Source organism: Oculina patagonica, chromosome 8, assembly GCF_052425735.1.
Source record: "Oculina patagonica isolate OP01 chromosome 8, crgOcupat, whole genome shotgun sequence".
In the NCBI taxonomy this organism is placed as follows: domain Eukaryota; kingdom Metazoa; phylum Cnidaria; class Anthozoa; order Scleractinia; family Oculinidae; genus Oculina; species Oculina patagonica.
The window spans coordinates 5,147,775-5,172,342 of NC_135765.1; the positions used below are offsets into that span (position 1 = coordinate 5,147,775).

Here is a 24,568-nt window from a genome sequence, read left to right on the forward strand (position 1 = left end):
AATAACTTTGGATCCGTAGTAAAAACTTTGGATCCGTAGTAATAACTTTGGATCCGTTGTTATAACTTTGGATCCGTAGTAATAACTTTGGATCCGTAGTAAAAACTTTGGATCCGTAGTAATAACTTTGGATCCGTAGTTTTAACTTTGGATCCGTAGTAAAAACTTTGGATCCGTAGTTATAACTTTGGATCCGTAGTAAAAACTTTGGATCCGTAGTTATAACTTTGGATCCGTTGTTATAACTTTGGATCCAATGGTACAAAAGCAACAATTGAGTCTGGGGTAAAATCTTTGGATCCAAAGAATGTAATAGTTTTCTTTAAGCCAACGTGTTATTTAATATTATTTAGGATGGCACTTACGGGCCACCGTAATTTTAAGTTTTCGCTTTTGAACAAAAATATTACACGCAGCCGATTTCTGTCAGATCGTGTTACAATGTTTACCAAGCGCGTGGGAACAACTGCTTCTGATTGGCCAGTTTCTGGTGTCGCGACAACAAGTCAAATAGATCGCTTCCTTCTTGACCCTTCTTCTCTTGAAAAGTCACGTAAGCAGTGATTCTGCAAATTAACTAAACTTAAAGAAAGGAACAGAAGGAAAGGAACAGAAACAGACTCAGGCAGAAATAATTATTGTAGAAGAGATTGCGAGGAAATTGTTTAAGACATGCGGGATTTCGAATGCCCTCGTCAGTTCAAAAGACGATCACGTACGCCGACAAAACAAATAATATTCCAGAGCGAGCCGATGGAGGACGAGTTCCAGCCTAAATAGCGAAGAAAAGACGAATAAAACCTTCATTCCTAACGTTGCGTCATTAAACCAAATGGCTTTTTAGGAGCCGCCACTAAAATAAAAGGTAATGACCAAGAATAAATACAAACGCTTGTCAATTTTCGTTTGTTGCTGACCGCTCGGCTTATAGATGAATATTTCATTCAATTTGAACTCTTTTCTAGTACCATCTAATTTTTTTCGGAAATACTCGGCGGTAAATCGAACCCCCAATTTTGTTGAGTTTTAACCAGTTCTCAGTAAGATTTGGTGAAAATATATAGTCTTTGTGTACTTCATATATGCGCATGCGTTCAGCACAAAATTCCGTGTGCTTGGGTCTACGCCTGGAAGAATGCATACCACAAGGAGAACATTGGGTTTTCAGAAACAAATATATAGCCTTTGTGTACTTCATATAAAGTAACACAGATAAAGCTCGCATTTTAGCCAACCCCCTACCCGCTTCACAAGATTAATTGATTAATTCAATTTGATATTAATTAATTAATTCAATTAAAAGGTTTACAGGAATCGAGGGAAGGAGGGAAGGAGGGAAGAAGTGAAATCGGCCCACTCACCAAAACTCGGAATTTTCCGAGTTAAAAACTAGTAAAGAAAATCTGAAATATCAATAGACCATCAAAACCCGTGTAATCATTTACTTGATTATTCCCATAGTGATTACCGCACAAAAAAATAACAGTTTTCTTGTTAGATCTTGAATACAACCTCAGAGAAGGGTCTTGGTCACTTACTTTACTCGAAAAAAGAAACGTATTGATTTTGTATTTCTTCCAACAGGCTTGGTGTCGGACACGATGGTTCGCAGCCAGACTGTCCGAACGGTCAGTTTATCATGGCCACAGTAGCACCAGGAGGGAAAGATGCTTTTAGATGGTCTCCCTGCAGTAAGGCTGCTATACAAGCGTTCTTAAGGTAAAACAGAGCCTGTGAAATACATTAAAACCTTTTTGTTGAGCGTCAATAACCACCGCGCCTTAAAGGGGCTTTTTCACAGATTTTAACAGATTTTTGAACAGCCAAAATGTATATTTTTGACGTAGGAAACCTAAAAATAATGTTGCATTTTTATTAACAATTGCCATACAAGAGTACTGAAACTTAAACAATCGCTTTGGCTGCGGATGGCTAGGATGGAAATGGATTGCAGCATAAGAAATTAAGCCTTTTCTTGTTTTCCGCTCGTCTTCAAAAAATCGATATTTATAGTCATGGTTTGATTTTTATCTGCAACTTAAGGTTATATCTCCTTTAGATGTTCAAAGGTAAAGTTTTTCATGGGTTGTCTACCAGAACAGTTTAGACCAAAAATCTGCAAAATCCCGTGACCTAGCTCTGTTCGTGTACTATTGGCGAGGTTTTTTCACAAAGAAATTATTGACTACAAGTGAACTGGCACGGCAGAATTAAATTGCCTGTGAAGTGTGACTGTTTCAGTTAAATTTTAAAGACATTTTACAAAAATGTTTAGATCAAATAGAAAGCGAACAAAGATGATCATTATAACTCTAACTCGAAATTCTAACTCAAAACCGCGTGAAAATATAAGCTCCTCTTTGAACTCATTTTTTGAAAGTTTCATCTGATTAAAACCAGTTTATGTGTACCATGGCCAAAATCGCAAAATCGCACAGTTTCCCAACTGTACCTCACCCCTCCCCCAATTATATTTAATCCATCCTTTGCACCTTTGCCTTATGGGAGGCGCGGTGGACTCCGGATCGAGCGGTCAGGGTTCGAGCCCTGGCCGGGCACTGCGTTGTGTTCTTGGGAGAGACACTTTACTCTCATAATGCCTCTCTTCATCCAGGTGTACAAATGGGTACCGGCGAATTTAATGTTGGGTTTTTTCACAAAGAAATAATTGACTACAAGTGAACTGGCACAGCAGAATTAATTTGCCTGTGAAGTGTGACTGTTTCAGTTAAATTTTAAAGACATTTTACAAAAATGTTTAGATCAAATAGAAAGCGAACAAAGATGATCATAATAACTCTAACTCGAAATTCTAACTCAAAATCTCGTGAAAATATAAACTCCTCTTTGAACTCATTGTTTGAAAGTTTCATCCGATTAAAACCAGTTTATGTGTACCATGGCCAAAATCGCAAAATCGCACAGTTTCCAAACTGTACCACTCCCCCTCCCCCCAATTATATTTAATCCATCCTTTGCATATTTGCCATATGGGAGGCGCGGTGGACTCCGGATCGAGCGGTCAGGGTTCGAGCCCTGGCCGGGCACTGCGTTGTGTTCTTGGGAGAGACACTTTACTCTCATAATGCCTCTCTTCACCCAGGTGTACAAATGGGGACCGGCGAATTTAATGCTGGGGGTAACCCTGTGATGGACTAGCATCCTATACAGGGGGAGTAGAAATACTCCTAAACGCTTAATTAGCTTTAATTCTACGGAAACCGAGATGAGCTCTGGACTGATGTGCCACTAGGTTTGTTTGCAAACTTTACCTTGCTCTTACTGAAAAAAAGAGTTGTTTAACCGTGAAAGAGTTTCCATTGTATGTTTTAATTGAGACTTTTTGGCATTTTAGCGGCTCGTCTTCGCATTGCCTTGACGACACTCCTGGCCAACTGGCTTCATCAAGCGCTGATCACAACAAGCTCCCCGGCCAGTTGTATGACGGTGATGCACAATGCGCGATTCAGTATGGAGCTGACTACAGGTTATGCACACAGAAACAGGTAACAAAAGGGTGTCTGTGCCCTTTGACCACCCCACCTTCCCCCTTCCTCCTCCTCCTCCTCCTCCTCCTCCTCCTCCTCCTCCTCCTCCTCCTCCTCCGGGTCCTTGAAAAAGAAATAAACGAAAACATAAAGGTAACGCAACATTATTTATGGACGGTGAAGGAATTAAATTCGCCGGGGATAACAAAACACAGATCAAGCCAGTGGCAGGATGGGATTTCAAACGGGGACCTCAAAATTACAATTACAAATTACATTTTCCAGGGCCATAGCCACCACGCCATGCCTTTGATGTACCAATATGCTTATATTTGAAATACACTCGAGCCACGAATTCGAATTAAAATGAATCAGCTGCCGTATAATTGAGATGGTCACCGTGAAACAAAACGTCAACAAATTGGAGTGTGCCGCATGGCCAGTGTAGTGGCTAGAGTGCTACTCTTGTTTATGGGACGTTCCAGATTCAAGCACTTTATCCTGTCGCCAGATGGTTTTGTCCACGATAATTCTAAGAGCAGATATTTTCTGAAACATTCTCGTGCAGGAGTTACACTTTCTCTTCCGTCTCCCTCTCCCTCATCCTATATTTTGTCTCTGCCCTAATTTTCGCGCGGGAAGGCTTGCTACTCAGGATAGCTCCTCCAGAACAAGGAGGGAGCAGTAATGGCGCAGTGGCGCGAGTGCTCGCCTCCCACCAATGTGGCCCGGGTAAGATTCCTGGACCTGGCGTCATATGTGGGTTTAGTACGATTGTTGTTGATTCTCGTCTCGATCGGGAATACACGACCCCACAAGCTTTAAGCTTTAAACAGTACCGTGTCTAAATAAAGTTAATTTATATTATTATTATTTTATTTTTTAAGTGATCTATTTATCAAGTATGTCATGAATTATTTGCTGTTCCTCTTAGTCGGACTGTGGCTCTCTGTACTGCACTAACAACGGTTATTCGTGCACGACTAATGTGGCTCCTCCAGCATCTGGCACAAGATGTGGTGAAAGAATGGTAAGAAGCTACTGCACTGTTGATCTCTAAGTACAATTTCGTTACGTAGTTAATTTTGAAACAAACATATTTTTAAAAAAGCATGAATAACAGAAAATACAAGAAAAAATTAAAAACAATATACAACCGGAAGTACATAATCTCTGAAACAACCTGTTGGTGAGCAATATATGGTATAACTTAACCGGAAAAAAAAGGTTTTATAATAAGAGCCTTTTCATAATCAAAAATAAAAGGTTAAGATTTTTAATCACTCTACTAGTTTAAACATCGTTACTTTATTATGTAACTCGTTGCCTGATTACCGTATTTTCTCGATTAAACGCCGGGCCCCGAATAAACGCCGGGTCTCCAAGCTAGAGTGGTAAGTAAGCCTTTTAGGCATTTATTTGAGGTGTAATATGCTTTAGGTATGATGGCAAGATACACCCATTCCACAAATTATGATAAAAAACCCTTGTTTAATAAAAATTTTGCTCAAATAAACTGCACCATTCAAATAAACGCCGGATCCACGGAGCCAAGTTTCAAATAAAACGCCGGGGACGTTTAATTGAGAAAATACGTAAGTCATTTTGTTAGTTTTTAAGTTTCTGTTTCTACTTGAATTGCCGGTTTGCTTGTTTTTTGCTTTCTTTCTTGCTTGCTTGCTTACGTGCTCTCGTACGTTGCTTATTATTTTGTTTTACTTGTTACACTTATCCCTTTCAAGTGGTGTATAAAAGGAGAATGTGTCGATGATGGATCTCCAATGGTTGACGGGGGATGGAGTGAGTGGTCAAACTATGGAGCATGTTCATATTCCTGTGGGGGTGGTGTACAGCACAAAACACGAACCTGCACTAATCCCCCGTAAGTACTACTTTTGTTCTTGTCATAGCAGTCGACAGAATGTTCAATATATTGATCTATCAACTGTCCCTACCAACTCCACGCAACAAAATAAAAATTAATGAACGAACGAAAGAATAATAATAATAATAATAATAATATTTAATATTTATACTGCGCATTTTCTATCAAATAATCAAATGCGCATTACAAACATTACAATAGATACAAAAATAAGAACCTATTGACAATCTTTAGAAAACGAACGAACGATGAATGAATGAACGAACGAACGAACGAAAGAATAAATTAATTAATTAATTAATTAATTAAGGTACGAACAAACGAACGAACGAATAAATGTTCCCTTTTCTACACAGTTACAGAACAGAACTCAGTGTATAACTCATTGTGTAACTCTTGTAAGTAACTTTAAGGTTTCTAACTGCGTTAAACGTTTGATCTTTTGTTCCAAGACCACAAAATGGAGGCATGGCTTGTGAAGGAGAAAGTAAAGGACATTGGCAGATATGCAATTCACAGGTGAGCACAAAAGGTTTTTAGCCTATTCTGGAAAGAGGTGAATATTTCAATCAAAATTGTTTCGATTTAACATGTCTAATCGCTGAGCCTATCTGATACGCTACATTATTCGATAAAGTTTATACTACAAATATTATAGACCACTATGCTTTACACGGCAATATGCAGGTATTGCCACGTAGCCACTTGATTGGAAGACAGACTACTGATCTTTAAGGTTTGCATTATTGTTGTAGCCTTGTCCTGAGGGAGCACGAACTCACAGAGAGCAACAATGTGAAGAAAATGTACCAGGATCAATACCATGGGAGATGAAAGGTAAGTAGAAAGGCAAGAACCCATTTACCCGGAGAGTGCAACTTTTATATTTGAACAACGGCGTTTTCACAAGTAAAGTTATTTTTAGGTTAGCCTTTTCCGCGAGAATTACTGCTTCCAACGAAGTCAACTGCGACTTTGCGAGAGCAATACTGAAATCATCGCTTGAAATGCAGTCAGAACACTCCGAAAACGTTTCCTTGCATGTATCCGCAATGGTGACTTCCCAGGTGGACGAGGAACTGTAGTTCATCATCATCATCATCATCATCATTTTATTTGCCACTTTAGAAATTAATACATACAAAATAACTTAAAAAGATAGGGCGAGGAGACCTCCAAGAAACCACAAGGCTTATGGGGGAGGTCACCTCGGGTTAGCAATTAGTTAGTAATTTCGCTGTGAATGTGCAGCTACCGTAATGATTCGATTTAGCGTCCTCCTTCCAATAAGCGCCCCCCTTCGAATGTGTTTTTGTCAATAAGCGCCTCTATTCCAATAAACGCCCCCATTCTAATAAGCGCCCTATTCTTATAAGAGCCTCTATTCTAATAAGCGTCCCTATTGTATATAACTGCTTCTATTGAAGTCATCGACGTCCGTCGAATAGATAAACTCATGAACATTCACCGTACTGTACCTGTATATATTTACTGCTTAAATGAACAATTCTTTTTAAAGTAACTGAACTTTCAACAATTTGTTACTGTTATAGTTTCTGTTATTGTTAGTTATTTTAATATTTATTTACGTTTTGTTTTGAACATTTGGTTGTTTCTCAAAAATTAAATAAGCCCCCTTTCCCGAATAAGCGCCCTGTCTCGAATAAGCACCCTCCCTTGAAGTGCCAAAAGTAAATAAGCGCCCCGGGCGCTAAATCGAATCATTACGGTAGGCCAATTTCAGACTCATTTTATTAGAAATTTAATCATTTTTTTCTTAAAAGAAGAGAAGCTACTCGAGCCAGTGATCGATTCTGGTAGAGAATTCCAAATTTTAGGACCCTGGAAAAGTATTGTAAACTGCTTTAGATTTGTACGACAGTGATGTGGTAGATAACACTTGGCTATTCTTGTGTCATAACTGTGTATTTGACTACTAGTAGAAAACAAATTGAGAAACATCGGGGGCAATAATTAATTGTTTATGATAGTAAAACATAAATTTAGCTATTTGTAATGCATTGACTTGGAAGATATCTAAGATGCCCAATTTAGCAAATAAGGGGGCAGAATGTTCTCGATAGTCTGAGTTGGTAATAGCTCGCACAGCACGTTTTTGCAAATAAAAAATTCTATTTAAATTAGTAATATATGTAGAAGACCAGGCTGAATTACAGTAAGTGATATAAGGGTAAATTAAGGTGTAGTACAGAGCAAGCTTAGTATTAAATCATAAATAGTATCTTGACCTAAATATTACACCAACTGACTTAGAGATTTGTTTACATACGAAGCTAGTATGATATTTCCATGTAAAATTCTCATCAACATAGACACCTAAGAACTTTTATCACTGACTTGTTTCAATGTTTGATTACCAAAGGATAAAGAAAAGGATTTACTGAGGTACTTCTGCCTCGATTTAAAAATAATATAATTAGTTTTCTTAATATTTACTAATAGCATATTACACTTCATCCAAATGTCAAGGTTACACAGATCATCATTTAATACGGACACTAAATAATTAGGATCAGAATGTTTACGTATATTAGTTACGTATCAACAGTCAATTGATTGGCTATCCGAAACCAATTCGCGTGAAAATCTTATCTAAAAGTAACTTTACTTGTCAAAACGTTGTTTTACAGACGCAGTACTAGTATGGAAGCTGCACGCTCCGGGTAATGGGCTCCAGATAACGAGCACTATTTTTTCTCGAGCATCTTTCAAAGCAAATCCGCGGACTTGGTACAAGTAAATAGTTTTTTGCGTCAAAAAGTAGTTTTTTTTTAATCTTAAAATAATTTCTGTAATTTAATAATTGGTCTCAAGAATGCAGGTTAATACAAGAGGCTGAAAGTTAAAAAGCCACCCCAGCTTATTTTGAAATTAAATGTTTGTACTTTGAAGGAAAACTACTAGGAATGAAGGAAAGAATGAATTAAAAAAATTCACAAACGGGAAACAGGAACCACTCTTATTCACAGTAGGTTTTGTTAGTCTCATGTGAAGTGCAAGTCTGTTACAACAGCATGCAAGAAAAACAAAACAATGTTTATAATTGTTTTTATTTCTCTTTTTTTGTTTTTGCAGATAGAAATCCATGTGACTTACTCTGTAAGAGTGGAAGCACTGTCACGCCAAAGGGTACTGTGAAAGATGGAACCCGATGCAGCTTGGATAGTAACATTAAAGATGTTTGTATCGAAGGGAAGTGCAGGGTAAGTAACCGGAGAACAATTGGTCGATTGACTAGTACGAGAGAAAAATCAGTCAGTCACGTAAGTCAGTTAGTCAATCAGTCAGACAATGCGTCAGTAATTCAGACACTCAGTCCGTTAGTCAGACAGTCAGACAGACAGGCGGTCACCTATCAATCACTCAATTAGTGAATCAGGTGGTCCGTCAGTAAAACAGTCAATTAGTCAGCCAATCAATCCGTAACGTGGGTAGTTCAGTTAGAGAGGTGGTCAGTCATTCTATAAGTCACGCAGTCAGTCAATAGAGTCTGTGCGCAACGGCCATGTTGGAAGAGTAAACAAAAAAAAAAAATATTTGCATGAAAATGAGACTTTTTCCCAAACGAAAATAGTTTTATTGTTTTACTCCTCCAAAAGGACGCGCGGTGGCCTAATGGTTAGTGCGCTCGGCTCCGAGTCGAACGGCCTGGGTTGGAGACCTGGCCGGGGCGCTGCGTTGTGTTCTTGGGCAAGACACTTTACTCTCACAGTGCCTCTCTCCACCCAGGTGTATAAATGGGTACCGGCGAACTTACTGCTGGGGGGTAACCCTGCGATGGACTAGCATCCCATCCAGGGAGAGTAGCAATACTCCTAGTCGCTTAATACTACGGAAACCGGGATAAGCTCCGGCTGTATGGGCCACTTAGGCTCGGACACAGACTTTTCCTTTTTTTACCTTACTCCTCCAACATGCCTGCCGCGCACGTACTCTATTACTGAGTTAGTCATGACGCAACTTACTGAGGTAAAGGACTGGGGACTACACTACTTTACTTATTTCTAAAAAAAAATCACTTACGTGCACGATCTCTATGCCTGCAAGTGTAAATTTAGACATAGTAACAGTAACATAACAAATATATATGAACTTGTAACAGACAAATTTCACGTTTAAGGGACCGTGTCACGGCTAATTTTAGCTAAACTTAGGCATAGTAAATGACCATCAAATTCGTTTAAACATATAACATGGCCTCTAAAAACAGTGAAGGAATATTTAAATAAGACGCCAAATGCAAAAGAAGATACGGATGGCCAAAAGTCTCGAAGATTGAAACGGATTGCGATATGGGTTTTTTGAAATATGATCCGGCGGAACAGTTTTCAAAGTTAATTTAGGCTGCAATGAAGCTTTGGTTTTGTCACTTAGAATCGTAGAATTAATTTCTTTGCAAACAATTAGTTTCATAGCGAATATTTGTCAAATTTTAACAACATAAAACTAACTTAGCTAACTAACTTAAACCAAGCTTGGGATTAAACAGTTTCCATTTTTCCTCTGATTTAGTCTGTTGGCTGTGACAACATCCTGGAATCTGGTGTGAAGGAAGACCGCTGCAAAGTATGTAACGGAGACAGCAGTACCTGCAAAATTATCATGGGTAGAATCCTGAGGCCATGTGAAGGTTTGTGTGAGACACCCAGTTACAAGAATCTGTTCCGATGGATTTAGGCCTCCAAGTGGGCTTATAAAGTAAAAATTGTTTTTGATTTTGCCAAAAGAAGTAGAGTTGCTGGTGCATGATTAAAACACTGACTGAGCACCTCTTACGAAAAATTGAAAGTCTAGATAAAACTTTGTATGTAGTTCGTTATCACAATAACACTTTAATAATGATAATGCATTTATATAGCGCATTTTCCTATGTATATGTTCAAAATCGCTGTACGCACACTGTAATTTACTACACACAAAGGCCAGACCACTACACCGGGAGCTTCGTGCCCTGCTCTTTGAGAATAGTGGGTGGGTTCCTTAACGTCTCCTGCTATACAACTGAGGTAAAAGGAGACGAGACCTACGGTTAAGCGTCCTTTTCGGAGAAGACTAGAATGTTTATCTATTTGCAGATGTAATTACAAAGGCAGCTCATTCTCCTCAGTTATTTTATGACCCTGAGTGTTGGTCCGGTCTGGGGCTCAAACCCTCGGCCTCCCGCACAGCAGTCCGGCGCTCTACCAACTGCGCTGACCAGAAGGCGGTATTATGCCTTACTCTACCTGAAATACTTCTTGCAATTGCACCATTTGTCTGAAACTCGTAGTATACACTAAAAAAGATGTTTACTAAGGAAAATTAAACGCTCCATAATTGGAGATAAAAAGTTAAAACCTTAAAGAAATATGGATGTTTGATGTTTCATTATTGGTAGTAAGATTGAGACTGATTACAAAACTGTCTTAAGAAGGAGATCAACAAAAAAATTACCTAAGTCTTGTTTCTCATTGATTCGCACTCTTCACTTTGTCCAGCATGGCCTGAAACGCAAATTTTCATCTTGTTTTTTTTTTGTTCTTGTTTTTTTGTTTGTTTACTTATTGTTTTTTTTTTTCTGTTTGTTTGTTTTCAGGGAGTTGTACAGTTCTTAATGTTCCAGTTGGCGCAACCAATGTGACAGTCAATGAGGAAGTGGAAGACTGGAATTTTCTGGGTAAAGTTTTGTGGATTGATTTTCAACTTTTCGGGAAGCGACTGATCGTGAGGGAGGGTATCCCCGGGGGTATCCGATATAATTTCAAAGTCTGCGGATTCAAAATGTTACTGTTTGAACATTCAAATGAAAGCTTTACATTAATACTTTCATGTGGTACTGTTAAAAAATGCTGCACAAGACGATTCTAAATTTTATCTTGGTATTACGAAAACCTTTTGTGGTTGGGTATTTATGCTGTGGTTTGTGTATTTTACGTCATTTGGCGATGGAACCATCCACAACACGATCAAAAAAATAGTGCCTAACTTTAAGGTCTGTGGTTGAAACCATGCTGTGTGACCATTTAAATGAAAGCTATTGAGTAGTACTTTCAGGTGGTACTGTTTATTATGCTGGAGTTTTTGCTTTCAGTCTGTGGATAAAACTCTAGTGCATGCTTGACCATTCAGAAAGAAAGCTATTAAGCAGTACTTTCAGGTTTATTTTGCTGACAAAGCGGTTTTTTGCTTTCAGTCTGTGGATAAAAACCTAGTGCGTGATCATTCAGTATGAAAGCTATTGAGCAGTTCTTTTATGTGGTACTGTTTATTATGCTGTACAAGGTTGTTTTAGCTTCTCAGTCTGTAGATGAAACCCTAGTGCGTGATCATTCGAATGAAAGCTATTGAGCAGTTCTTTTGTGGTATTGTTTATTATGCTGTACAAAGTGGTTTTAACTTCCAAGTCCGGATAAAACCCAAGTGTGTGACAATTCGAATGAAAGCTATTGAGCAGTACTTTCAAGTGGTGTTTTAGCTTTTCAGTCTATGGATGAAGCCTTAGTGTGTGACCATTCAAAATAAAGCTATTGACTCGATGATGTTGTTATACTCTTATTGGTTCCGTTACGTGTTTTAATATTCCATCACTTGAACATTTGGCTGATTGTTAAAACATCTTTAATTTAAGGTTAATTTTGTATCAATCTATAACAGGTGTTAAAGATGAGGCAGGAAATAATGTTTACCCTGTGGGCTACACGTGGAGCACAACTCGAGAAGCTGCGGGAACCAAAGTTGTTTACTATCACGAGAAAAATGAAGACGCTGACAGAGTTTTTATCCCTGGGCCGACCAATGCGCATCTTTATGTTTACGTAAGACATTTTAATGATTTTTTTTCGTTGTTGTTGCTGCTGTTTTTTTTTTTCCTTTTTTGCAGATGAAATAAAATAGAAATAAAATGTCATTAAGCACAGAGCCCAGTTATTCGAAGGGCGGATAACGCTATCCGCTGGATAAATCGTTATCCAGTCGATAGCGAAGTATGTTTTTCTTAACATTTATCCACTGGATAGCGATCTAACAAATGTTAAATTCTCTGTGCATATTTGGTGTACAAAACTTTTTTCTATTTATGTATTCTGTTCCTCCTAGATTAAATGCTATGCATATAAACAAGTATGTATGTGTTGCTTTGGCAAAGCTCTGTTTGCTGGGATAATAATAGACAAGACTACCCTTTGGCAGATTTTGGCCACGGGTGTGGCCGTTTATTATTTCATATCAAGGATAGAAAGCTTAAAATAGTTTGAAGCCATGCTGGAAGGGGCGATGTAATCGTGCCTGCATAACCTAAGAGCCGGCAAAAATGTGACCGGAAGTAATAGTTGGAGGGAATTACATTGGAAGGCTGGAAAAGACTTACGAAACAAGCTACATAAAACCATTTATTTTTGCAAAATTAATATCCTTTTTTCAGTAACTTTCGTATTTTTTGCTTTAAAGTTGAAGATTTTAGTTATGCAAGACGTTTATGCGTAATGCGTTTGATATTCTTGAAAACCATCCCCCGGGGGAGGTGGGTGGCGGGTACGAAGACCTTTGTGAGTTTCAAATTTTAAGATCTGGGGGCTTTGGTTATGGGTTACAAATTTTGTCGTGATTTTGGACAGTACGTATTTATACACCTGGGTGGAAAAGGTACTGTGAGAGTAGCGTCTTGCCCAAGAACACAACGCTGTGCCCCGGAAAGGGCTAGAGCCCGGACCGCTCGACCCGGAGTCCAGCGCACTAACCATTAGGCCACCGCACCTCCCATAAACACACAGGGCTTAATCCTGTAGCGGATGAACAACGCCTAATTAATATTAGGTGTGTATCACTACAGTTTCGTGTCAAAGATCTTGTTTACTTTTTTCTGATGCTAGAAGCTCCCTACCGCAAACCGAATTATTTGCGTTAGCTATCAATGAAATATCATACGTCAAACCTCAAGCATTCTTTTTCCTTGTATTTGCAGTATCTACAATATGTGGCAAGACAGCCCGTAGATTTCGCGCTCAATGAACCTGTTAGTAGCGCGCTGCATCCTACTCCAGGCCCTGCCATGTGGGACGTATCTGAATGGAGCTCCTGTTCACATGCATGCGCAGGCGGTAAGGAATTCCAATCCTACAACCAATCGAATAATGCGAAAATTGTGGTCACAAACTTTTGGAAAACGTTATTCGGAACTACTTCTCACAAAAGTTAGTCGAAGCTGTAACTTTTGGCAGACAATAGGTCGCTTTACCAGCGAAGGAAATGATGTTGAACTTGACAGAACTATCTGAAATATATTAGCAAGTCAATCACACCAATAAATCAGTAGTCGAAGCAATGATCTATATTCCTTTTCTTAAAAGAGCTAGAGTCACTGAATAATACATGTAGTTGTCATATTTCTGCCAAGCTTTACCATACATAAATTACTAAACTTTTCTTCCAATCCTTTACTAACTTTACACGTTTGCGACACTGACCATGACAAACAACTTTGTGAAAGTAAAAACAAATATGAATAAAGGATGTGAAATCTTAAATTGTTTACAAACTATAGAATTAGGAACGAAAGTTCGACAAGATCCTACGATAAAGGAGAACAGCAGCCTTGATGCAATTTATCAACGTAGATTTGTACTGAGAATATAAATGATGTAACTTATCTGTGTTTTCTTGATTTTCGAAGGAATTCAAACGCGGAAAGTGGAATGCGTTTTAAAAGAAGACATGTCGTACCTAAATGATGCCGTTTGTGCACAGATCTCTGCAAAGCCTGATACACAACAAGCCTGCAATACTCAAAGCTGTCCTCCAGTGTAAGTGCATTAGATCTTGAACTAACCAAGTTCGATGACATGAAACGAACTAAATTGCAGTTTTGATTGACCCAAACAGATAGAGCTCGACCGATGGGTCGAACGTCGAACATAATTCGTTGAACCGACCATGGAACCAAAGTCAGAGCAGCGAGAACGAATATTTCGAGGCTAAAACACATTATCATTCAAGTTTTAAATTTATTTATTAAGTTCGTTTCATAAAAGATCGACGCTTGTCCCACAGTTGATTTTCACACGTTTTATCCGTCTAAAGGATACGTAAAGGCGTTAAAAATAGCACCATCTTTTTAACACCAAGTATTTAAAATTTGAGACAATGCAATCGTTAAATGAACGAGCTTGTTCTTCGCATTAAAAGTAGTTTTGAATAAAATAGATTTTTTGTTCGATGAAAAAAATTGTAGGGCCAACCTGTCTGGAGGAAAACTCCAAGCAAGTTACAAAAAGTTTCGTAAAAGATTGTCTGTCCTTCCATCTAAAGTATAATCGTGCTTATTAAGTTTTACGTCTTATAGTCAAATCTCCTTTCAGTTGGTATGTCTCTGGATGGCGTCCTTGTTCCAGAACCTGTGGAAAAGGCGTCCAAACACGCCAGGTTGTGTGTCACCAAGAAGAGACCAGAGGTCACTTCAAAACGCTATCCGACTCAATGTGCAGTGGAGCAAAACCAACCGACCCCGAGTCACGAGACTGCAACAAGATCGATTGCCCGGCGGAATTTGTTCCAGGAGGTTGGTCAGCGGTAAGAGCGTTAAAATAGACAAATGCATTATGTTGTGAAGTGACTGTTGGTAACGTTTGCTCGGAAATTCCGAGTTTATGAAAACAGCTCTCTGCTAATTCACAGAGACCTGCAGGGACAGCGGAGCCGGGAGGGCTGGGGGGGGGGGGGGCGGCTAAGTCCCCCAATATTTCCGAATAAATAAATACTTACTAAGAGAAGAGTCTCTAAAGCCCCCCATTTCAAGTCACTAGTCAGTCCCTCCCCCCCCCCCCCCCATTGGAAAAATGCTCCATAGTCCCTGACCTGTTTTGCTTTTATCCAGCGAAAAAACGCAAGAGGAAAATTGTAAAAAAAAAAAAAACAGGGGAAAATAAGCGGGGACTCAGTGGGAAGGGAGAGTGAGAGAAGTCACCTACCCTTACCCCTGCCCATCGTCCCCCCTGCGCCTTTGTTCTGGACTGTTTCTTAACTTGTCTACGTGTGTTTGTTTTGCTGAAGAAAACTTCTGTGTGGGCGGAAAAAGACGACTATCTCTGACCTCTTTAAACTGGTCATCGATGTCAATGTCCTTAATTTCCCCCGCTAGGTAGGGGGAAGGGAATTTATCTTACGTACATCTGAGGGAGGTCTTGATAGAAATGGGACTTGTTTATTTTGAAACGAAACGCTAGCAGGTAATCTGTTAACCATCCGTTTTTTTGTGCGATACTTTAATTAATTTAGTAGGGGTTTGTTTACTACAACTGTCAGTAATATTTCCCCCGAAGCTCGCGAATACTTAATATGAATTTGTGCCCAGATTGGTGCATTGCAGGAGAGCTGAGGGAACTCATTTTTCTTTAACCGAAAGGAGAGCTCATTAATTGGTATTTCCCAAATTACAATTTAGGAACTGAAATGTTTCTTGGATTAGCCTCACCATATTTTTGCTTTTTATTGTTCAGTGCTCTACATCGTGTGGAGAGGGCATCAAAACAAGAGCATTATCTTGTCAGCGATTGAAGGAAACTGGTCTGTTTGAACCTGTTCCAGATGTCCTGTGTGCCACCGCGATTGCTCCAGCTAAGCAAGAAGCCTGTAACCAGGATGTGCTTTGCCCAGGTACTACAAACTAGAACGTAAGCACTACAGACCCGGGAAAAACACTCCCATATGAAACGAAAAGGGATACTCGTCGGAACACCCGGATTTAAATCCAAAGAGAGACGAATCCAGGCGAGGCTTGAGCTTTTTAATCCCAAGATTATAACATTTTTTTATCAAAATATTCATTTAAAGATGTGAAAACCGGCCGATACAATTTCGTTAAAAAACACATTTTTGTAAGTCGGTGGGCTAAGCAAGTCATTGGACCTGGCCCTTACTTTATGTAGGGAAGTTAATCGATTTCGAGCTCAGCTTTCTTTCAACACAATCACTTTGTATTTTTGATAATGAGTGCTGTGGAACCGTAAACAAGAAAAAAAACCGACGTAAACAGCTCTAGTTGTCTTGCACAAGAATACAACTTTTAATAACGCAGTTATTTCTGATTTCCCCGTAAATCTTTTTCGTTTGTCACAGTTTCACGGAAAAATAGGCCACCATTGAGAAGAATATGCGAAGAACATTTCGGAAGAAAAATTTGTTAAGTTAGCTTTTCCTCGGTTTCATTCAACTTAAACAGTAAACACCGAACAACCTTTTTTCCGTTAGGACTCCTCCACCCACCCTACTTCCCCAGAGTCTACGGGCGGACAGGCGGGTGGGCTTACGTTGATTTCAAAACCAAAAAAAAAAAATTTTTCAGCTTGATGGGCTTACCAAATTTTCTTAGATTTGGGGCTTCGCTCGCGCGGCACGCACGGGAGCTCCGCTATTATTTGGAAGTACAAAGGAGAAAGCTTTTAAAAGATAGGCAGCGGAGGAAATAAAATTTTTATTAATTTGAGTATACGTAGCATTTTAAGGTGTTCATCTTTTCATATTTCTGGGAGGGAATTGAGTTTTTTTCGAGATTTACTTTGGATTCTACGGCTAAACTAATCAAGTTTTGAAATAGCGTAATCAGAAATTTAAACAAATTTGATAAAATATTTTAAAATAAACTCTATTATGTTACTCTTGCGGTAGTAAAACACCTTTAAAGTGCTTCTTTGCGAAGGTTTCTCGTTTGGTCATTTTAGGTAATCGACCATACGTGGCGTTGGGATGTTATCGAGACGATAACACAAATCGAGCCCTTCCAATCCAGGTCGCGAATTATAGAGGTAACATCAACTGGCAAAACATGAACGAGACTATATCGAAATGCGCCATCGACACAGCAGAAAAAGATCCCAACTTTCAAGTGTTCGCCATTCAGTTCTACGGAGAATGCTACTCTGGTAATGACGGTCTACAAAGATACAACATGTACGGCTCCCTACCCTACGGTGAAGACAATACCAACCACTGCTGGGCTGGAGTAGGAGGGGAAGGAGTCAACTTTGTGTACAAGTTTCTGGAATAGAATGGTGAGTTTTGACCCTTTTTCTACCCTCTTTCTGGCGATAAAGGCTTTTACTTGTCGTTTCCATTTTAGTTAAAGTTAAATCTCTTCGCACCAAGAGGTGCACAAGACCCGGAAATCTTCCCTCCACTGCTGGCGGTTGTTTTCTGCCTGTCTACCATCCTTGTCTGTCTCTCTTCTTCTCCACAGTGGGAGGCCAGGTGTTTTGGGTGTCCCTCTGTTTCTCTTCCCCGTTTCTTTTCTCTGCTGCTCTTTCAAGTGTAATAGCTCAGTCGGTGCCGCCTCCACCAGCCCACTCCCCCCGCCCCTTCCCTTGTAGTCCGAAGGTTAATATCTTACAATATTTTGTGTCGCCTTTTTTTAATTATCAGGACGAGATGCAAGTGAACACTGCCCGGACCAAGATGTAAAGAGTATAAAAACAGGCAAAACAAAAAAAAAACACCAAAAAAAAAAAAATGTAACGTATATACACTTCTAACTTAACAATAACATCTAATAAATGTAACAATAAGTTTGGAAAATTTTCTTTCGTTTGCAAAATAACACGGTGATCTTTTGTTGAATTTTACATGAAGTGAAGTATTAAACTGTCTGAACCAGCAAATCTCGTCTTCTTGTACTGTTGTATTAATGGCCTGTAAGTCATTAAATCAGTGTCTCTAAGAGGGTCACGAGAGCGACTGATTCCCTCATGGGCTAGACTTTTGTTTACGAGCTTACGTAACACAGAGGACGGGTCCGAGTTCGCCCAACTCCGAAGCTGAAATCAGGTCAGATACATGGCGCACTGAGCGTAACATTGTGATGTGAATAAAGCTAAAGAAGAAACCCCCCCCCCCCCCCAATTTACTACATTGGTACAAGTTCTCTAAAGCTTGCTTTTATGGTAGAATTTGTGGGGGATATTTGGTTTGGAAACTCTGTTTCTGCTCTGATTCGCAACCCGCATAACAGCAATCAGATAATTATTCATACCACTCAATGTTTTTATTTAGATAAACGGAAAATAATTCCAATTTTTCACTTAAGAATTACATTTACAAATAATGTATAGCAGATCATGCTACAAAACGTGTATTGGAGTATATAGAACGCGGTTCCAAGAAAAGCTAAGAAAACTGACAGTGAATTTTTGTTTTACTTTGGACCAAAATAATAGTCTGCACTTAATGTTTCATTTGTGCTTGGGTATTTTGCATTAATTAGGATGCATTGATTTAAAAGTATTGATCTTTTCTACACCAAACCTGGCAAGTGAACAGAAGACTTATTGCAAATCATTTTGACATAAAAAAAAATGTCAGGAAATGTCCAAAAATTTGACGTTACAATGATGATGCCAAATCATACTTCTAATTTTAAGATTTCAGTATGTATATCTTCTCCAATGTGTTCCAAAAAGCACATCAAGGGGAGTTAAAAGCTGCGAAAAGTTTGTCGATATCACAAAAACTAGATGGGGTATGACATTTCAATTTTTGAAAAATGCCTAAATTAAAACACTAGGATACGTTAAAAATTGTTTTCTAAATCGTCTTGAAAGTGCTTCAGCTTGAATTGTTTTTTTAATGGAAGTTTTGAAAGTAAGAGTGACCAGTCTGAATGAAGGCTGCCTGGGCATACGAGCCTATAGGCTAGCTTTACCGTTGGGAAGGATTTAGAACACACAAAGTTCCAATTCTTAAAGAAAATCAAACAACACCGGAGCTCAAAATCTTTGCGTCTGGGAATTGCCTTACTTTTTATTTACTGCTGTTATTTACACTTCCATAAGCCCAAGCAACGTCTACTGACAATTCACATCCTTGAAGCAAAAAGTAAGACTGTGTCTGTAGGTTATGATGTATCGCGACAGATAGCTACAGATTGTGCTACACTCTGCTTACGTTTTTATGAATCATTCAAGTTTGTTTTTGGAAAGGAATTGTTTTCTTACAATAAGAAGAAAAAACTACGATATAAAAGTGGAAGGCTAATACGTTAGCGGAAATAAAAACGTCTCAAGTAACAAATGACCGGTACATTTTTCTCATTGATATCTTCATTTATACCTCTCAATACATTAATTTGACTCTTGCTAAAATCGCCCCGATCATAAACAGGAAATAGCAGGCCTGTTTCATGAGATGTCCAAAGAGCACTGAGTGACATTGTTCACATCAACGTCTTTTTACTTTTCCGTTGAATCAGCGGGCCCTTATGATCTATCGCGATAGCTTCTGTTTTCTTAAAGATAGTGGTCGCCTGTACACAGGCTATAACGCAAACGATTAAAACTTTTCACGTTATTAACACGTCTCCTTGAAGATTTTAAAGTACACGTTTTCTTAAAAGTGTTTTAAAATTTTTTTTCCAAGCAGTGAATAGATAAAATAATACTAATAAAAGAAATTATACAATTTGCTCACTAGTTCGACCGTCAAGAATAAAATCCTGAAAATATATAGTTTCCCTGTGTTTACGAATTTACTAGTCATTTAGCCATCTACTGTAACCTTATCTTTAACATTTTCGATACAATGGTTTCTTTTTATCATCTATTGTCTTAAACGTCGAACATAATTCTTGGTGCCAATTTTTTCTTTCACGATAACTATAACCAGCTGCCTGCTCGGTCAATACGGAGGATTTCGCGTCACTCAACAAAAAAATAAACCTTCCCTCATCTCGCATGATCGGCTCAGTCCATGTTTTGATCCCGGCGTCATTTTCTTCTATGTATCCTTCGTGGTTTTGATCTATTTCTCCGAATCAGGTAAGTAAGCAATACGGAAACACCAATATCTATCTAGATATGGGGAGATATCCTGACTGTTTACAAAATAAGACTTGTGAAGGTTTCGTCACTATAAAATATTAGGGTGAAGATAATTTTAATAAGTTTCCTTGCTTTTCTGCAGAAAAGACTAATTTCTTATCTGAGACCTTATAAAAAGTAAGTAATTAACACTAGTAAGATAAATGATTTATTTCCAAGAATATCTTGTTAGGCTAGAGAAATTTGATCTTTTATTATATTTATAAATAACGAACTGACAAACCCAGTGTATAAATTAAAGAAATTCGTATCTCGAACTTTCTGCAAGTTTAATGCTTTTTGCAACATGGGGAAAATAAAAGATTTATTTTCACGAATAACTTGTGAGGCTACAGAAATTCAATCATCTATCACTTATAAATAAAGAATTGACATACGCTGGTCCAAGATTAACAATGAAAACGTGCGAAAGCGAAAAATCAAATAAACGTTGTGCATTTGTTGAACTTTTGTCTATTAGGATTATCCGGGGTTGCTCGGGTGTTAAGGAAATTATTTACTGAACACTTATCACATAAAAAATTATGCTCGGTAAAGGTAGCTTGGAAAAGCTATTTTACGAATTATATGGATGCCTTATGCTTTAACTGTTCAGGTAACTGACAGAGGCATTGGCAATACAATCAGTGCTTGAATCATTCAAGCTTTCGTTTTACATTTGCTCTGTATTTATCAATTGCTTATCTGAATTCCTTTCTTTTACTTTTTCTAAGTTCCTTTTGATAATTTTAATTCCCAACGATTCCGACGCCAATCTTCATAAACTGAAAGTGTCAATAACGTAAAGTACACAATTTTTATTTGTCAAAAATTACAATCCGCTTGGACGCAAATTCTTCCGAAAGAAAAAAAAGTGTGCTTGACAAACGCACTTAAAGCATAAATTTTGAAGGGAATTATTAAGTCAGTTTCTGTCAACAAACGACTGACATTTTCTGTTTGAATGCAATCAACTAAAGGATAAATATTGACATTTACTACCCTTCTGGAAAAAAATATCTGATGCGACGAATAGCATAGAATTCAAATTTTCTGAAATAAAATCACTAAAATTTATAAACTGGCCGTTAAGTGAAGTTTTCATATTTCATCTTGTTTATGGATCATTCTTGCCAATAATTTATTTCCTGCAAAATTGACAAACACCACAATTGTGTGTATCAACTAATTTGTACGTTTTGTCAGACAAGTCTAATTTTCATTGTTTCTTCCGTTAACAAATACAGTTAGCAGCTGCCTTACAATAACACACCCGACAAATTTCCTCGCCGTCTTCGATTTCTTGCCGCAACCAAAAGTCTCTTCCTATTGCGAATGCTGGGTCTACTTTTTGCAGGAAAAAAAGGTAACCTATTTCTATCTCTAGTACAGCTGTTTTTTATTGAATAAGTGACAATTTTTTGCCTACCTAATAACACCTTTTAATTGTTTTAATTCAAAAATGACCAGCTGAAGTTCTGACCTTCAAAAAGAACCCTCGCAGCTAATATCGATTTTGCCTTTTAGAAATTGATCATAAGTAAAAATCAAGAAAATTCTGTTAAGCTACGGGGAAATTGCTGTTATCCCTTTAAAGTTTTCGTGTATACCAACTTTTAGAGGAATTTCGCACGGGAACAAAGCTCAAACACTTAGCAACCCTTTTTCAAGTCCACAAATCTGCCGAGAGAGAAATGTTTATTGACTTCTACCATGACAATTCTCAGTGGGATCTGCATTTTATTCAAAACTTAAAACATAACCTAAGCCTTTTTTTCTGCCTTCTAGATTGCTGAATGCTCTATTCTTTTGCTTGGATAGTTTACATTAATTTCTTTATTGTCACACAAAATTAAAAATTAAAACAAGAACACAGTTAAACGCGACCTTGAGTAAGGCTCGAGGTAATTTTTCACTTTACCCTTGGGTGCAGCGTTTCAAAACATTTAAACTTCGGTCAGGCTAACTTTCAATGTTTATAAAATTACACCATAATAATCATATATGACCATAGTTTAAGTTGCTGCTTGTTTGCAAACAGGTCACCATGACAACGGCAGTGGTATCTTTTTGCTTCCAAAAAAGGCTGATTCTCTTTAAGTATATAATGTCAGACTTTGCATTCCTTTTTTAAATATTCAAAGTATCATGGTTTTACCACCTGAATACAACTTTTACAAATTTTCGAATTTTACAAAGATATGTTAGGCGCGTTTTTTCTAAAAAAACAAACCAATTTTTTCGAAGAATATTGTGCATTTCCGCAATTTGCCTCGACATCTTTCATAACAAGAAGTTATAGCTACCATGTGAAGCCTTTTTAAGGTATGTGGAGCTCTTTGGTGAGATCAGATCGATTTTAACACATTTAATTTCGAGGTACCTCAAAACTAGTCAAATTACCTTGTTTCCTTTAACGGGATACTGCTGAAACGTCACTACAGAGATCTTTTGTAAGAATGGAATCAGATATAATGGAGATGGTTGTTTTCTTTTTTTAGTCAAATGTGAGAAAAGAAGATCGTTTACCAAGTTGATTTTGATATCAAGCCCGATCTAGCATGCCTTTATCAGTTGGGGTTGTATATTGTCCTTTCGAACACTATTATATTTGGAAAAGGGTGTTTTGGGAGGCGCTGTGTTTGTCGTGAATTGTCGTCATGTTCTAGCGCTGTGGTAATATATGTTGTAAATTGTAAGAAACGTTGTAGAAAGTAAACTAAGGTGAATTTTCCCTGCGGACTGGATAAGCAAATGTCAAGGGTATGGAAAATTAAAACCTCGACTACACGCTTTCCAAAGAAGCTACATCTGTTGTTTGTTAACAAAAAAACAACAAACGTTTAAGAAATTTGAAAATATAGGACTGTTCTACAGTTGAAATAATGGTTCGGTTCTTTCAAATTGTGAGAACGTGACGTGTTGTTACGATTGTGATAGGTGCAATGTTAAATAATGCGACAAGCATTATAGTTTATGGCAGTCACGGTAACAAAACGCGATAATTGTCATTGTAATTTACCACAGGGCATATGTGATGCTCCCACGTTTGAAGCTACTGTTAAGAGAAAAAGCAAATCTTGTTTTCCTTCTTTTCCAGCCTTTACAATAGAAATGTTTTCTTCGACAACAATACTAGTTCTGGCGGGTCTTGTTCTCAGTATTGCAACGACAGGTACGATAGTTATTAAATGCTTTAAATGCTGTTTGCTTCTTACAAAAGTGAACCGTTAAGTGATTTTAACGTTTGCTTCCATGTTTAGAGCTGTTTGCGTCTCCCAGCAATCAAAAGGTAAGTCAAAGAAACATATCTTTTCAGTTTTTGTTCAAAAATTTGTCCATTGATATAGTTTAAAAATATTTCTTAACCCTTCTTTTGAATATGTTAGAGTCCTTCTCTTCACCATCGAATGACGAAGAGGGAGATAGCAAAATATTTTGGAGCAAACTCTCACACTGAAGGTCTGTATTTAGTTTTATTATATGGCTAGGGCTTCAGTTAATTAAAATATAACGTGCGCTGCGTTTGGATTTTCCTGCAATCTGCACGGGTGTTATGAGCAATGGCTGGTACAACAAAGACAACAGCGGAGCAAAGAATGTCGATTTTACTAAATGTATTTATCATGAGTGGTCCTTTAGAGCAGTTTTCAATTGAGTGTCGTAAAACCAAAACCAAAGTAATTACTCTGGCCAATCACAAAGGACACAGACAATCCAGTGAACCAATCAAAACTCGAAGCAAATACATGTAGCTGGCACGAAGCGCGGGAAAACGTGCGCGAGCTAGTCACGATTGGTTTTGGTTTTACTCCTGATTGGCTGAGAAAGTGGCGCGAGATTTTTAAGCCAATCACTAAGCGTAGTAATGCAAAACCAAAGGAAACGCAATTACTTTCGACACTCAAGTGAAAACCGCTCTATCATGGTGGTTAAGGCTTATCATTTAGCAGCTCTCGCAAGGTCTCATAAGAATGGCTTGCTACCCTTCAAGAAAACAAAAGAACAACGACAACAGGAACAATGCCCCTAGCCCCAAAAACAATAGCAACTGCTACGCTAGAGGACAAGTACTGAGAATTACAAGCTTATTTTATGAGAGCTGCTACTATACACTACCGAAGGCTAAAAGCTATTGCATGATTTGAACCTAATGATTTCTTACATAGTGAAGTTCTCTCGAGATACGTTCTTACATACGCTCTTAGTGTAAGGAAATGGGAAACAAGTCTGAGCTCCTTTAAATTAAGCAAATGTAGCCAATTTGTGTCAATTTTAGTATTGTTGTTTGGTTCTTCAATTGTCTGTCTGTCTTTCTGTCTGTCTGTTTGTTTGTTTGTTTGTTTGTTTGTTTGCTT

At 38.1% G+C, this 24,568-nt stretch overlaps 2 protein-coding genes across 6 annotated transcripts in view; both read left to right on the plus strand.

The window, feature by feature from the left end:
• LOC144663375 (A disintegrin and metalloproteinase with thrombospondin motifs 6-like) overlaps positions 1-18,017 on the plus strand; it is a 39,346-nt gene extending 21,329 nt beyond the window's left edge. For all 4 annotated transcript variants that reach the window (XM_078524293.1, XM_078524292.1, XM_078524295.1 and 1 more), the window contains 16 exons: positions 1,585-1,719; positions 3,356-3,506; positions 4,423-4,518; positions 5,231-5,370; positions 5,826-5,892; positions 6,129-6,210; positions 8,470-8,597; positions 9,907-10,024; positions 10,970-11,050; positions 12,028-12,188; positions 13,334-13,469; positions 14,042-14,171; positions 14,727-14,937; positions 15,864-16,020; positions 17,085-17,414; positions 17,782-18,017. In XM_078524293.1, the coding sequence (XP_078380419.1) occupies positions 1,585-1,719; positions 3,356-3,506; positions 4,423-4,518; positions 5,231-5,370; positions 5,826-5,892; positions 6,129-6,210; positions 8,470-8,597; positions 9,907-10,024; positions 10,970-11,050; positions 12,028-12,188; positions 13,334-13,469; positions 14,042-14,171; positions 14,727-14,937; positions 15,864-16,020; positions 17,085-17,410 (2,119 nt within the window). In that variant the 3' untranslated portion in view covers positions 17,411-17,414; positions 17,782-18,017. The remainder of the gene's footprint in view (positions 1-1,584; positions 1,720-3,355; positions 3,507-4,422; positions 4,519-5,230; positions 5,371-5,825; positions 5,893-6,128; positions 6,211-8,469; positions 8,598-9,906; positions 10,025-10,969; positions 11,051-12,027; positions 12,189-13,333; positions 13,470-14,041; positions 14,172-14,726; positions 14,938-15,863; positions 16,021-17,084; positions 17,415-17,781) is intronic.
• Positions 18,018-20,030: 2,013 nt separating this feature from the next.
• LOC144663373 (A disintegrin and metalloproteinase with thrombospondin motifs 6-like) overlaps positions 20,031-24,568 on the plus strand; it is a 27,684-nt gene continuing 23,146 nt past the window's right edge. Inside the window, exons 1-5 of one of the 2 annotated variants that reach the window (XM_078524290.1) lie at positions 20,046-20,168; positions 21,458-21,576; positions 23,311-23,385; positions 23,474-23,502; positions 23,600-23,672. In XM_078524290.1, coding sequence (XP_078380416.1) covers positions 21,546-21,576; positions 23,311-23,385; positions 23,474-23,502; positions 23,600-23,672 — 208 coding nt within the window. In that variant the 5' untranslated portion in view covers positions 20,046-20,168; positions 21,458-21,545. Of the gene's footprint in view, positions 20,169-21,457; positions 21,577-23,310; positions 23,386-23,473; positions 23,503-23,599; positions 23,673-24,568 lie in introns of both variants that reach the window. The other variant, XM_078524291.1, reaches the window with a different exon arrangement.